We start from the raw sequence: 15,180 nt of genomic DNA on the forward strand, positions 1-15,180 counted from the left end.
ATTTGTTTATATTTTCAGCTGGGACCAAATAAATGCGTACAAAAAAAAAAACCTAGTGCAACCATATTAATGCAATATCAATCTGTAACATAAATCTTCAGGTCGATTTGGATATTCTTTCCTTTGAAAACTATGCAATAAAATTCAAATTTAATCAGAATTTAATTGCTCCGGCTGTAAATTCTCGTTATTTTCTCTCGTCGGATTGAAAGGGACAGAGCAGCAGCGCATTTGAATGGGTGCTTGCAACGGTTTTTACACATGTTAGTTATGCCTGTATGTGTTTACACACTGCTAGAGCGGTAGCTCTGATCACTAACCATACAGTATATAGATGTGCCAGTTCATACAACGAAAGCGTCACACACTGGATAGCGCGTTCAGTACCCCAGAGTGACGTCATCATGAGAGAGAGAGCGCAGAGAGAACATCTTTGCATGTGTTAGTACACACGCAATATGTTTCGACAAAATTATGTGATTGTATGCTTTTTCAGATTTTTTGAACTCTCTCAGGTCTGGTTCTGTTTTGCCACCAGCATGTTTTAGTGTATGGGTGCACATGCATTCTCACGTACTTTGCGTGTGTGTGTTTAGTATTGCTGGCCGCTAGAACTGAAATTTGAGTTTGGTTCTTGTTTTGGGTCTTTTGATGGACTGACCTACCGCCACAAAATAAATGAAGAATGGGCAGGGGGTGGGGGTATGGTACCCTAGGGCGCGGGAAATGAAATAAAAGCTGTTATTTGTTTGATTTATACCACAAAATATAAAATATTACAATAATATAATTACACATTTATTTCCTTATTTTAAACAGGTTTATTATAAATTATAAAAATTATGCAAACGCCGTCGGTTCTCGACTTTTTTGTTTATTATAACTAAAACAATGATGTATCTAAATATATAATATAAGAAAAAATATATATATACTTAAATAAATATGCATAAATATAAATGGAATTGGTTTTACATATATTTCAAATCAATTGTCAATCGCGCGCTTTCCGACGGGAATCTGCAAAGCAAAATTTAGATGCCGGTCGCACCTTGAATACTCTTGAATACCCATAAATTTTCTAATTCAATTATAAAATATCTTATGTACATACATATGTACATAAATATTAAAGTTTATTACATTGGTATATTTTATTTTGATATATTTCATCGGCATTTCGAGACAAAGTCTCACAAATTCAATTTAAAAAGAAGCATAGTCCAAAAATGTATAATTTTAACGTCAAAAATAGATAAATATGCAGACTGGTTTAAATTTTCCGATCCGTGCTTTGTACACCGAAATCATCTGCTCAATCAGTTTGTATTGATTTTGATTAGAAAAAATTGCAAATGGTTAACAGATAGGATGATAGGGAATCAAAATGCAAAATCATACGAGAAGAAGCTCAAAATTTTGCGGCAGTAGGATTTTTTATTTTATTTTATAAAATGTATGTAAGTTAACGACAAAGTTGCCAAAACACCAGCAACCAACACGAGCCGCTCCAGATCGCCAAAACTGCTGGATCAGCGTCTGGACGATATCCGCCAACGGCGAGGGATTCCGAGAAATACCTCGCCTCGGCTGAACTGCTGTCGTTGCATCGCTGCAACATTCCGCGGTCGCGAAGAATAGGGCCTCAAAATATATTGAAAAGTAGTCTTTAATTATTCGTCAAATAAAGACGGCGGCACACTTGGCCGAAGAAGCAAAATACGCTACAAGCCAAGGAGCAATGGCTTTCCAAAAAGCCTCAAAGGTGGCCCGAACACTGCCACAAGCAGCTTTAGCACCGCCAATGAAGCAGAGCTCGTTGCACAGCTTTGCCAGTGGGGCCACGCAGGACGGCGGCAAGGGCACTGATACTCCGAAGGAGCCGAGGGACCCCCCTACACCATCGAGTAGCGGGAGAAACCCCCCCCCCCCCCCCCCAAGCGAAGAAGGAACCGCTTACAGGACATAGACGAGATTGGCGCAATCCTGGACGACCTACTCTACCAGATGAACGAGAAGGGCCAGAGGTCGATCAACATGGCCATCAAGAAGATGGTAGCACGCATGAAGGAGTTGCAAGTGGAAGTCAAATCCCATCTGCAGGCGCTAGAGGATAAAAGGGCAGCGCCAGGAGGATGCCAGTGCCATGATCACACTGCATGCCCAACTGGCCCCCTACCCAGGATGACCAAGCCCAGTGCGACTAAGGCGACGCAAACGGCATCAGGAGCCCACAAGAGCGAGGCAACACCCCGAACTGAGGAGAAGAGCGCGCGCGGAAGGCCTCGGCAAGGCCACCAAGCTGACGCCACTCGACAAGAGGAAACCAAGATGCAGTGCGGCAAGGCGGAAGACACCAACCCTACACAGAAGTGGAGTGAGGTGAGAGGCAGGCGTGCGAAACGCAAGCAGACAGGCCGACCAGACGCAGTGCTGGTCAAATGCACCGAGGAGGCATCATACGCCGACATCCTAAAACTGGTGAAGGCAGCACCAACGCTCCAGAACCTCAAAAACAAGGTTCAGGGCATCAGGAAGACAGCCTCGGGCGAGCTGCTTCTAAGGATGCAACAATCCTCAGACAATCCGCCACCCAGGAGCTACAGATGGCCATCCAGGCAGCGCTTGGGGACAAGGCAGCCGTGAAGGCCATGCAGGAGACAGTCGCGGTTGAGGTACTCAACATAGACGAGCTCACGACAGGCGACGAGGTATGTGAGGCCATAGCTGCAGCGATCGACGGCGACTTAACACAAGGAGCAGTGTCGTACATGCGGAAAGCATATGGCGCAACGCAGGTAGCTACGCTGAACCTTCAGCCCGCACTCGCAAAGAAGCTCCTGGAGCTCGGAAAAGTTCGAATCGGCTGGGTTGTCTGCCGCGTGCGGCAACGGATTGCGCCAACCCGCTGCTTCAAGTGCATGGCCTATGGACACACTGCAGCCAGGTGCAGATCCAAGCGGCCTGTGTCAAGCAATGCATGCTACAAATGTTGTGGGGAGGGGCACAAGCACAGCCAGTGCAACAACCCGCCAATGTGCATACTATGCGCTGGCAAGCCAGGAGACGTCCGCTCAGCAGCCCACTCGGCCCTCAGCCGCAGCTGCCCTGAGTATAAGAAGGCACTAGCAAAACTGGTTGATGGTTAAGCTCCTGCAGCTCAACCTAAACCACTGCCGAGCTGCTCAGGATCTGTTGGCGCAAACAGTCCTGGAGCAGAAGATCGACATAGCGTTACTCAGCGAGCCGTACGGCAAAAAACACGAAGGAGTCTGGCAGCAATGCTCAGACGGAGGAGCAGCAATCTGGAGCTGTGGCCCACAACCAGGCCAGCTTACCCACAGAGCATCCAGAGTGGGATATGTGAGAGCTAAGCACAGCGGGACTTTTGTCTACAGCTGCTACATAGCACCAAGGTTCACGCAGCAGGAGTATGAGGCGATCATCAGCAACATCGCTAACGACGCACGAGGCAAATCGCCGGTCCTGATAGCGGGCGACTTTAACGCCTGGGCCACGACTTGGGGCAGCGCCAAGAACACACCCCGTGGGACATCGCTCCTGGACGAGTTTGCAAGCCCGAACGTCTGTCTCCTCAACACACGAACCACACCAACGTTCAGCAAAGCAGGGCGGGAGTCTATTATAGACCTCACCTTTGCAAGCCCAGAGCTCGCACGCCACGCGAAGTGGCAAGTGCTGAGTGCTTACACCCATAGCGACCACTTAGCCGTAATGACGGAAACCTTTGCACCCAGGAACACAACAAGGATACAGCGGGCGCTCCAGGCCGGGTACAAGGAGGAAATCCTGAGCAGAGCCGCGCTCCTCTCGGCAGCAGAAAACCTAAGCGCCGCCGGGGATGCTGAAGCATCCGCGCTTGCCGTTTACAGGACCGTCAAAGCGGCCTGTGATGCAGCCATGAAAAAAAGAAAGATCGGAGGAAGCAGGCACCGGCCAGTACCGTGGTGGAATGAGCACATTGCCAAGGCTAGGAGGGAGTGCTGCGCAGCTCGGCGTGCCTACCAGCGAGCAAGAGGCTCCGCCCAATTTGGCAGAAATGGCGCGGCATTCAAGGCCAAAAGAAAAGAGCTGAAGGAGGCCATCAGAAGCAGCAAACTCAAATGCTTCAAGGAGCTCTGCGATGCGGCCGATGCGGAACCTTTTGGTGGAGCATACAAACTAGTCATGGGGAGACTAAACAGACAGCCTATGCCCAAGGATCCGGTGCATATGAGAGAGATAGTCGGCACCCTTTTCCCTAGACAACCACCCTTACAAGAGGAAGCTAGGGTAGAAGGAGCTAGCCTGAGGGACATCACCACCATCATCACTGCCAGAGAAGTACTGGAGGCCACGGGTAAGCTGAAGATCGGGAAAGCGGCAGGTCCAGATGGAGTCCCTACTGCAGCACTAAAATGCATAATTAGAGCCCATCCGGAAGCATTCGCCACAATGTACACCCAGTGCCTAGCGGAGCGGACAGTCCCACGAGCATGGAAACGGCAAAGGCTGGTTCTGATACCCAAGCCAGGCAAAGAGCTCAACGACCCATCGTCATACCGGCCGCTGTGCATGCTGGATACCATGGGCAAGATTTTCGAGAGGATGGTATGTAATCGACTGGAGGCGGAACTGGCTGACCGTCGCGGACTTTCCGACCTCCAATTCGGGTTCCGCAATCAGAGGAGCACCACTGACGCCATCGAGATGGTGACAAACCTTGCCAGGGAAGCCATGGCAGAAACGCGATGGGCTGGAGGCGACAAAAAGTACTGCCTAGTATGTACACTAGACGTACGAAACGCCTTCAACTCTGCCAGCTGGAAGAGCATCCTAAAGGCCCTGACCAGGAGGGGTATATCTGAGCAAATCACACGGACTCTGCGAATCTATTTTACGGACCGCGTCCTGATCTACGACACGGAAGAAGGAGCAGAACATCACCAAATCACCGGAGGCGTCACACAGGGCTCGGTCCTAGGGCCGATACTGTGGAACGTGATGTATGACGATATCCTGCGGCTTACATTACCGGAAGGGTGCACCCTGGTGGGCTTCGCCGACGACATAGCACTGGTGACAGTGTCGAAACACGTAAGAGACGCAGAGGAGAAAACCAACGTAGCAGTCAGGATGACAGTGGCCTGGCTCGCAGCCAACGGGCTAGCATTGGCGGAGAAGAAGACGGAGGCTGTGCTGATGAGCAGCAGAAAAAAGGTCGAGCAGGCATGTGTGAGAGTCGGTAGCACGATCATCAGGACCAAGCCTGCGGTAAAGTACCTAGGGGTAATGATGGACCAGAGGCTGAACTTCAAGGCCCAGGGACTTCAAGCACGCCAGCGCAAAAGCGACTGCAGCAACGGCGGCCATAAGCAGGATGATGGCCAATACAGGGGGACCACGGCAGCGTAGCAGGCAGCTCATCGCTGGGGTGGTCACCTACATAATCTTATATGGATCAGCAGTGTGGGTACCAGCAATGATGGTTTCCACATACAGCAGAGACTGCAGAAGCGCATACCGACGCTGTGCCCTGAGGGTTACATGCTGCTTCCGGACGGTGTCTGAAGACGCCGCACTTATTGTGGCAGGCATGGTCCCGCTGGATCTCCTGGCAGCTGAGCGGCAGAGCGGAGTGGAGGTAGCCAGCGAGCGGCGAGAGCGCACTATAGCCCAGTGGCAACGGCGCTGGGACCAAGCGGCAAAAGGGAGGTGGACCAGACGTCTCCTTCCCCAGCTTAGCCCATGGCTGCGAAGAAGGCACGGCCAAATGGACCATTATTTGGGCCAACTGCTGACGGGGCATGGCTGCTTCAAGCAGTACCTGCATCGCCTTAGGCATGCTGACGACCCGTATTGCAGCTGCTGCGGGCCTGGAGTCGACGAGGATGCAGAGCACGTCTTCTTTGTATGCCCCCGCTTCTCGCAAGAACGAACGAGGCTAGGGGAGACGCTTGCAGAAGTGAGTGTGGACACCCTCACCGACCAGATGCTAGCCGATGAGCAATCTTGGAACGCGGTCGCCTACATGGCAGCAAGCGTGATCAAGGAGCTGCGCAGGCTGGAGCGAAGCCGGACAAACTAAGCCAGAAAGATGACCCCACAGCCCGCACCGCGAAGTAATGCCTAGCGGCAGTCCCGCGGAAGCGGTCCTGTATACTACAAGTACATAAAAAGAATCCAATCCTTGATAGGAGAAAACGAAAGAGAATAAAAAAGTCATGGATTGAAAAAGTAGAAAAATTTATTTTATCCGAGAAGTTTAACCAAACAACGACCATATTTACGCGTATGTAACTATCAAAAACAATTTGAATATAGCTTATTTCTAAACTTAAGATAAATATTTATAATTATATTTGCACTTTCTTGTGACAACGTTTATATTAAATCTAATAAAATCTATTGTATTTTTATCACCGCCTTTCAATACACAAACTTAGTTATAAGGAGAAATTGTATTTAGAGTAATCGAAGTATTGGTTTAGGTGCTCGTCCTTATATCTATTTAAATATTAACCAACATATGCGAAAGGATTATATGGGGGTGGATAGAAGTTTGGGAAAGATCCAGAGTGCTGAACAGGTATGGTTGCTGTAATTAATTTTGTAACTTGTGTTGGTACAACGGCAGTTGAATATATTGTGGTATAAGCTGTTCTTGCACCAAATGTCAATTTCAAAACCTTAGAGCTCGTTTCTGTTGCCATTGTTTGCAAAATTTCAGTGGAAGTAATCAGCTGCTGCTGATGTGGCGGCATGGGCAATAAGGGATTGTAGAAAGGATTGATTGAAAATGGATATTGTGATGTTGGCACGGACAGTGGAGTAATATCAGTAACATATTCTGTTTTCTCAACTACTCCAACAGACTTGGAGAGCGTTCTCATAATGGTCTCAGTTCCTCTAACTAGAGGTACTACATGCGACTCCCAAATTGTTTCAAGTTTTACAACTGGGCGCGTTGAGGTTATGAAATTGTTTGGTGGTTGGCTCTCTGAAAAATGAATAGTTTCAGGAATCAATGGATTTGTTAGGGTTAGGTTGCTTCCACTCTTGATGTCTTCTTTATTTTTCGGTTTAATTTTCGCATCAAATTTTCCGGTATTATCCTCATCACCGAACTCCAGATCCAAGTTCAGCTCTGATCCAGCTTCGTCTAAATTCCCTTCGAAGTCTTTAAAGTTCTTGGAAGGACTAAAATCTTCGCTCAATGGGGATATTGTTTGCGTAACTGTTATAAGGCTGGTATAATCATATGTTTGAACCAATGTTACTTGGATTGTTTCATTTCTTTTTTCATTAATTATTGGAAGAATCTGTGTTTTAAGCTTGGTTTGTTTTATGGAAAACGATTCTGTTATTGTTTCCAAGCTAGGAGTCTCTGAACCATCTTCAATATAAATAGGTTTTAGTGTTGATATACTTCCATCCAATGGTTTTTCGTCTGTCTGAGCTGTCGATTCCAAAATATTCTCGGTCAGAGGGCCATCATCTTCAGAGTATTCTTTCGTGTGCTCTTCCCTTATTACTTTTTCTATGGTCGATGTGATGGTCAAAAATCTCGTTTTTTTTACCACTCCCGCCTGAAAAAAAGTTTCAGGATTAAGATAAGGGAAACGTGTTAAAGAAGTTTACAAAAATAGATTAGATAGATTAAAATATATCATAAATTACCTGGAAGATAAACGGGCTTTTAATTGTTGCAATTTCATAGTATGTGTCGATAAAAGGTTTCGGTGTCGATATCTCTACATTTAATGTTTGCACAAAGTACTTTGATTTTTCATCGTCGTTGTCATTGTTATTAGCCACAGGGCCATTTTGGGAGCCAGAAACCTCTAGATCTCTTCCACTGTTTAAGGCCTTCAGAATCTGCTCCGGATTTTCGCCGTTTATGGGAACCTCCGGTATGCTTTGATCAACGTGGGTCGTATCATTATTTTGGATGGTGATCGGACTGTTGGAGCTGGTATTCTTCCTTATATTAACTTTGGGCTTTCTGGAGGTTTTATATTGCCATCGACCTGGTCGCCTATTTAGTTTGAACGTGCTAGCACTTGGAACTGTAACGGATTCTTCCTGTAGACTTGTTACTTTGGAACGATATGAGTGACGTGAGGTAGTTTCCGTTGATGATGGAGTGATTAATATCTTAGTGTTTTGCGTTGATTTATGCATCCTAGAACGAAAAATTGATTTCGGCCAATAATATTTGCATTGCTTTTAATGACACGATGCTCATTTTTAACTAATTGGATTACATCATTACCTTTTTCCTTTTGGGCGAGATGATTTTCTAGTGCTTGATCCTCTGTGATCCCGGCTGCCTTGTTGACTTTTCCGTGGATTTTTAGAGACCAGAGTCTGAGATGTGGAATCTTTTATAGTTTTACTTGGTTGAATCGTTGATGTTTTATTTATTCTGGTCTGCCTGGGCTTGCTCTTTTTCTCGGTATTCGATAAAGATATGGACTGAGGAACTTTTGTAAAACGCCCAGATTCCTTTGTGGAAGTAACACCATTTCTAGCGTTGCCGTCAGCTACTCTTGTCTGATAACCATGGACACTCTCCTTTTTAGACAAATAATTTCTTTGCCGCTCAGCTTCATTCTTCCCCTTAAAGTTAACCACACGATACGATTCTTCGGCAAACTGCTCTGGCTGGCGCGAAAGCAGATCGTATTCGGGGGTGCTTAATAGTGTTTGTATTGGGCAATTCGATATACTTTTATTGTACGGCTCACTCTTCGACGTAAATGTTTCGGGATGAACATTGGACTGACTCAAAATTAGAGGGGTAGGTTTGATTCCCTCTTTTTCCTTTTCTTTTTTTGAAAATTTTGGCTTGGTTTCAATAATATTAATGATGTTGTTTGTGTTGTTAGGTTTTAGTTCTAAAAGATACAACAAGATACAAAGGAACGTTAATGGGCATATTTAAATCAGTTTGTGTCCTCAAAATTAGAATTACAATGGTAAGGACCTTATTCTCATGATTAGGAAACATTATCTGAAAATAATAAAAACTCACCAAAATGTGGGGAGCTTTGGGGAGAAAATACCATTACGGTATTCCCAATTGTAGTCGTAAAGTCCAAAAATCCATAAACAGTTTGAGTAAGTAACTCATTTTCACCACAAGATGCTGGAATCGAAATACACATAACAATATAAACAAATTTTAAATATTTTGTTGCATGTGTAGTTTGTATTTTGAAACTTGAGTAAATATCAAATCAAACCATCCATTTATTTAATAAACTTACCGCTTTTTAAAGCACAAAGTATAAGCAAGTAAATTAACATGTTTGTGAAGGGTGCACAGATTTAAAGTTGGGGAAAAATAAATTCAATCTGAAAAATAATTAAAAATTTCGTAATTTATACATGGCCAATGAGTGATACTCGTATAATCTACTATTCATTAAAATTCGAATTATAATAATTAAGTTCGAATATATTACCAAACTTAGAGCTGAAACATATACATAAGTATTGTGATTTAACTATCTCTTCAGTCAATTATCTTTGGGCTTTATGTAACTTCTTGGATAATGTGCCGTTGTAATACTAATAAGTTTGGTTTCTTTCTTTTCCGGTGATCTACGTATATTTTTCAATAGTCATTTGATAGTCTCTTCACGATTCCACAAGAAATGTAGTTTTCAGACCTTAATTGAGATCCATAATATCTCGAAATAAGTAGGACCAACTTTACGACCGCACCCCCACTGATCCGGTGGCATTGGCGCAGCAAAGGTGATCGTTCAAATTTTAATTAGGGTGTCTCTTTGGTACGCGAATATCAAAATATTTCTACAGTGCCTGCCTTTCGCTTTCGGTCTGCTGTTGGCTGGCTTAGGGGATGTGGGTTGATTCTTGTTTAGGTGGCTTTGGTTTGGTCACTTGTACATACTCCACATTATGCGCCAAGGTCTACAGATTGTCAGTGTGGAGCGGGTGCTTATCCATTCAGCGGTCAAAAAAGTCTGTGCACACACATTTTCCAGCCAAAATGTTTGAACGGACCCGTAAACTTTTGTTGCCCACAGTATGTAACCACTCACAAACACAAGCACAAAGAAAAGACAAGGCGCACATAGAGACAATGAAGCATTTGGTCATTGAGAAACATTGAATAGAGAAAGGCCTACATCATTATTCAGGTTGGTTGCAAAAACACTGTTCCATTTAATTGGATAGCTCACTCACACACAATTGTTGTACATATGTATGTAAGATATTATTTAGAGTATTGTTTATTCGTATTATTATCGCGGTGGCCTGGTATGTGTGCTTACAAAAGTTCTTAATGTTACGGCTTATTTCTGCTGATTTTCTGCTGCTGCTTGAGTCACGTCCGTATGCTGCTGTTCTCTCCTTTTCACTGCTTCGCTCGGTTCCTCTTCTTCTCTGTCCGCTGTTGATCTGCTTCTGTTACTACTGCTGTTGCTGCTGCTGTTACTACTGCTGTTGCTGCTAATCAGCTGTTCCTCTGCTGCTGTTATTACTGCTGTTGCTTATCTCCGCTGCCCCCTCAATAGGCCAGCTGGCCCACTCCTTCTTACACTCGGTCATCCTGATTAGTCATCAGTCCCTGATGACCATGCGTCCTCGTTTTCTACAGAGAAGCTCCATAGTTTCATGTTATCATTGCTTGTGGTCGTATTGCTTGGTCCTTCGACGTCTGCTGCCTTTCGAACATTATAGCGTCCGCCTCGTTTCACGTTGGTTATTTCGTATGGTCCTAAGAATTCGCTGGCCATCTTTCTTCCAGTTACAAATTGTGTTCTACGTATGGCTACGAGGTCTCCGACCTTGTATCCGTATTCGCATTTCCGCTTTTTATCGAATTGTTCCTTGTATCTGTCCTGGGCCTGCTGAATATTTTCTTTTGCCTCTTGTCGCATCTTTTGCCTCTCGTCTTCAAAATTATCAACCATCTCTTTTTCTATTAGCTGAAGTATGTCGCTATCCGGTCCACAACGCATTTTTACCCCGATCATCAGCTCAAATGGACAACGCTTTGTACACACATGAACAGTGCTGTTAATAGCCCTCTGAACTCGCGGTACGAACTTATACCATCTTCCAGGTTCCTCCGACGACAATTTGGAAATGATGCTCAGAATAGATCGGTTTTCGCGTTCAATTTGTCCGTTTCCTCTTGGTACCCCTGTGGTGCTCCATATGTGTTCGATGTTCTTTTCCTTGACAAACTCCTCAAAGCTTGAAGATGTAAATGCTGCTCCACGATCGCTTACTATGCGTGCCGGATTACCAAATACATCAGACCACTCCCTTAACTTCTTAAGAACTTCGTCTGCTCCTGTTGTTTTTGGGGGATACATCCATACGAACTTACTGAAGCTATCAACCATTGCGAAGATGTACTTGTATTGCTTTGAAGTAGCATCCATAGGCCCAAGGTCATCCACGTGTATAATATACACCGGCTGTGATCCTTTGTCAATTTGATGCAGAAATCCCTCTTTTTTGCCAAGCTTTTTGTTGTAGATTATACATTTCATACAGTTTCCTATGATCTGCATTACTTTTCCTTCCAGATGTGGAATCCAATAGCTCTGCTGTACGGTATGCATTGTTTTTTGAGCGGCAAAGTGTCCTGCGTTGTGAGCGTCGGTTATTATTTCTTTTTCTAATGACTTCGGTATTGCCAGCAAGTCCGTGCCTTGCACCACTTTGTATACGAGACCAGCTTTCAACTTAAAGTTGTCATATGGTTTACTTTTCAAAATTTCGGAAACTGCTTTGATCATCGTATTCTCCTGCTGGGCTTTCTTAATTCTTGCTGTGACTTCCGAAGATACCATCATGACATCAATTGGGTACCTACTCAGGCCATCCACATGCTTCAGCCGTTCTCCTGGTCTGTGTTCCACTTCAAAGTCGTAGTCCTGCAAGTACAGGACCCATTGGGCTACCTCCCGCGGAACGTCCTTCTTGCTTAACGTTTGCTTGAAAGCAGCGCAATCCGTTACGAGCTTAAAGTTGGTTCCAAGTATGTACTGACGAAATTTTTTGCACGCTAGGAAAATTGCTTTGGCTTCCTGTATATAGCTATGCTGTCGTGCTTCAGACTCCGAGGTTTTCTTACTCCAGAATAAGATCGGAAGCAATTGTCCTTCGTGCCATTGTAACAACGCCGCTGCAAACCCGTCCTTTGACGCATCAGTGTGTATCTCGGTTTTTGCATTCCTGCGATAAAGTTTCAAGACCGGCTCTTTCACCAATGCTTCCTTTATTGTAGCGAACGCCTGCTGCTCATCCATACTCATTTTAAATAGGACATCTTTTCGCAGCAGATTGGTCAGTGGTTTGGCGATTAGCGAATAGTTTCTTATGAATTTACGGAAAAACCCAGTTAATCCTAAAAACGACTGCACAGCCTTTATGTTTTTCGGCATCGGGAACTTGCTGACGGCTTTGGTTTTCTCCAATCCAGGCTTGATTTCCCCTCCTCCAACTTGATGACCCAAAAATGTAATGGTCGACTGCAGAAATCGGCACTTCTTCCACTTCATCTTCAGCCCGTATTCAGCTGCAGCATCAAAAGCCTTCTTCAGCTTTCCCAGGCATTCGTCGGCGGTTTCAGCGTGTATAACGATATCGTCCATGTACAGGTCAAAAATGTTTTCATTTATAAGGTTTTGAAATACAAATCTTATAAAACGGATGAAAACTGCTGGCGAATTGCAAAAACCGAAAGGCGCACGGTTGAACTCAAAGAGGCCTTCCTTCGTTATGAACGCCGTATATTTTTTGCTGCTTTCTTCCACAGGAACGTGGAAAAACCCATTTTCTAAGTCCATGATGGTGAACACCTTAGCATTTTCCAGTTTTTCCAGCACCTCTTCAACGATTGGAACGGGAAAGCAATCTTTCAAGACCATCTTGTTCAACTGACGATAGTCCACGCAGACCCGGCTGCTCCCATCCTTTTTCTTGACAATTACAGTCCGACTGGCGAAATTTGATGTTGAGCGTCGTATTATCCCAGCGTTGGCCCATTCATCGATCTGCTGCTTGACAACGTCGGCTTCGCTGATGGCCACTCGACTTGGCGAATGTCGAAACGGCGCTATTTTCTCGTCCGGTACGATCTTCAGCATGATCGGGCACACTGCAGTCTGCTTCTTTTCAGTAAAGTCCTGAATCATTGATTGGACGGCATCTCTGAACTGCGATGGAATGTTTATGTCAGTATTTGCTTCGACCACGTTGTAAATACTTATCTGTTTGGTGTCCTCAGTTTCCTCCCCCGGCAGGGGAGAAAACTTATATCCTCCTGGCGTTGATGTCATTGTGAACTTGGATATAAAGTCGTGTCCAAGCAACAATTCGCATCCGACGGCATGATCGGCCACCACAAGGAATTTGTGTGCCAGTCGCATTCCGTCGATCTCCACTTCTGCCGTAAACTGCCCAGCGGAGCGTGTGATGTTGTTTCCAAGTCCCCTCAAAGTTGACGAACTGGCTTGCAGATGGATACCACTCATTTTGCCGAACACTGACATCTTTAATAGGGAAACATCTGCACCGGTGTCTATGAGCCCCTTGACTTGCACGTCGTTAATTTTAAGAGACTTCAGGCGTTTTTCCTCGTATGCAACGTTTACGGCAGCAGCACTCGGGCAATCCTTAGACATGTGTCCAGTCTGATTGCAGCGGAAACACTTTAATGCAGCTCGGCAATCCTTGCGTAGATGCTCCTGGGATCCACAATTGTAGCAGTGTTGCTTCCTTTCATATTTGGTGAAATTGGACTTCTTTCCGAACGGCTGTGAGTCTTTTTGTTTCGGGGCCAAACCCCCATCAACCGCGAGCGTTCTTTCGTAGATTTCGTACTTCTCTCGCAGCTGCTTGTATGAGCTGCATCCATACAAGGTGTACTTATAATCCGTTTTTAAATTGAGTCCGTCGACTATGTATCGAATCACCGACTCCGTGTCTGTTGTCCCACGTGCAGCAATGCGTTTCATCTGTAGTATATATTCGTGAAAACTTTCGCCGGCAATCTTCACTCGCATAGACAGTTGATTGTGAATTTGCGCACTGCATAAACGCTCACACTCCAACTCCTGTAAAAGTTGGTGACGCAATTGGCCGTACTCATACACTGCTGTGGACTCGAGAAAAAGAGCGGCTGTACCTGTCATTTTTGCTCGGGCTTGCACGTATTTTTGTTTGTCATTTAGTCCGTATGCTTCAGCGTTTAGCTCGAAGTTAATAAACCACTGCTGTACCGACATATTTTCTCCGTTGAATTCTGGAACAATTTTGGCAAAATTTTCCACTACCAGCTTTGCATCATTTTTCTTGTCTATTTCATCAGCATTTATTTTCATCGAGATCAGTTGAACCAGCTGTTGGAGCGTCTGTGTGTTTTCTTCTAGGAGTGTTCCCCTCATCGCTTCCTCGTTCGCGTTTTGCTGCATATTCCCGGCTGGTGGTCCACTTGTATTTTCCATTATAATTCTACTGCGCAATACTCTTGTGGGCCGACTTGAAACAACCCTTTTTTCTCGGTTCTTCTTTTCACCCACTCGCTGTCTCGCTTCCTCTGCTTGCGGCTTCTGAGAGTCTAATGCGCAGTTTTTTTGCACCGAATTTTTGCTTTTCCGTCTCGCTTCGTCTGCTGCCGGCTTCTGAGACATGAGACACACAATTTTTGATTTTTTCCACTTTACACAGGCAGTACGCGACTGGTTGAGCCCCCAAATGCAAGATATTATTTAGAGTATTGTTTATTCGTATTATTATCGCGGTGGCCTGGTATGTGTGCTTACAAAAGTTCTTAATGTTACGGCTTATTTCTGCTGATTTTCTGCTGCTGCTTGAGTCACGTCCGTATGCTGCTGTTCTCTCCTTTTCACTGCTTCGCTCGGTTCCTCTTCTTCTCTGTCCGCTGTTGATCTGCTTCTGTTACTACTGCTGTTGCTGCTGCTGTTGCTGCTGCTGTTACTACTGCTGTTGCTGCTGCTGTTACTACTGCTGTTGCTGCTAATCAGCTGTTCCTCTGCTGCTGTTATTACTGCTGTTGCTTATCTCCGCTGCCCCCTCAATAGGCCAGCTGGCCCACTCCTTCTTACATGTATATAAAGTACATAGATAGCTTGTAAACAGATACGAGTAATTTGTGGTGTCCGAACT

The 15,180-nt window shown here is 45.2% G+C and overlaps 1 protein-coding gene across 1 annotated transcript; it reads right to left on the reverse strand.

The window, feature by feature from the left end:
• Positions 1-6,229: 6,229 nt before the first annotated feature.
• On the reverse strand, positions 6,230-10,334 carry LOC117190978. The gene is made up of 6 exons (XM_033395958.1): positions 10,308-10,334; positions 9,273-9,360; positions 9,038-9,151; positions 8,276-8,900; positions 7,681-8,185; positions 6,230-7,589 (listed from the first exon to the last, which is right to left on the reverse strand). The coding sequence occupies exons 2-6, from the start codon at positions 9,310-9,312 to the stop codon at positions 6,519-6,521; spliced, it is 2,355 nt and encodes a 784-aa protein (XP_033251849.1). The 5' UTR covers positions 9,313-9,360; positions 10,308-10,334; the 3' UTR covers positions 6,230-6,518.
• Between the last annotated feature and the right edge of the window lie 4,846 nt (positions 10,335-15,180).

This window comes from Drosophila miranda, assembly GCF_003369915.1.
Source record: "Drosophila miranda strain MSH22 chromosome Y unlocalized genomic scaffold, D.miranda_PacBio2.1 Contig_Y1_pilon, whole genome shotgun sequence".
Classification (NCBI taxonomy): domain Eukaryota; kingdom Metazoa; phylum Arthropoda; class Insecta; order Diptera; family Drosophilidae; genus Drosophila; species Drosophila miranda.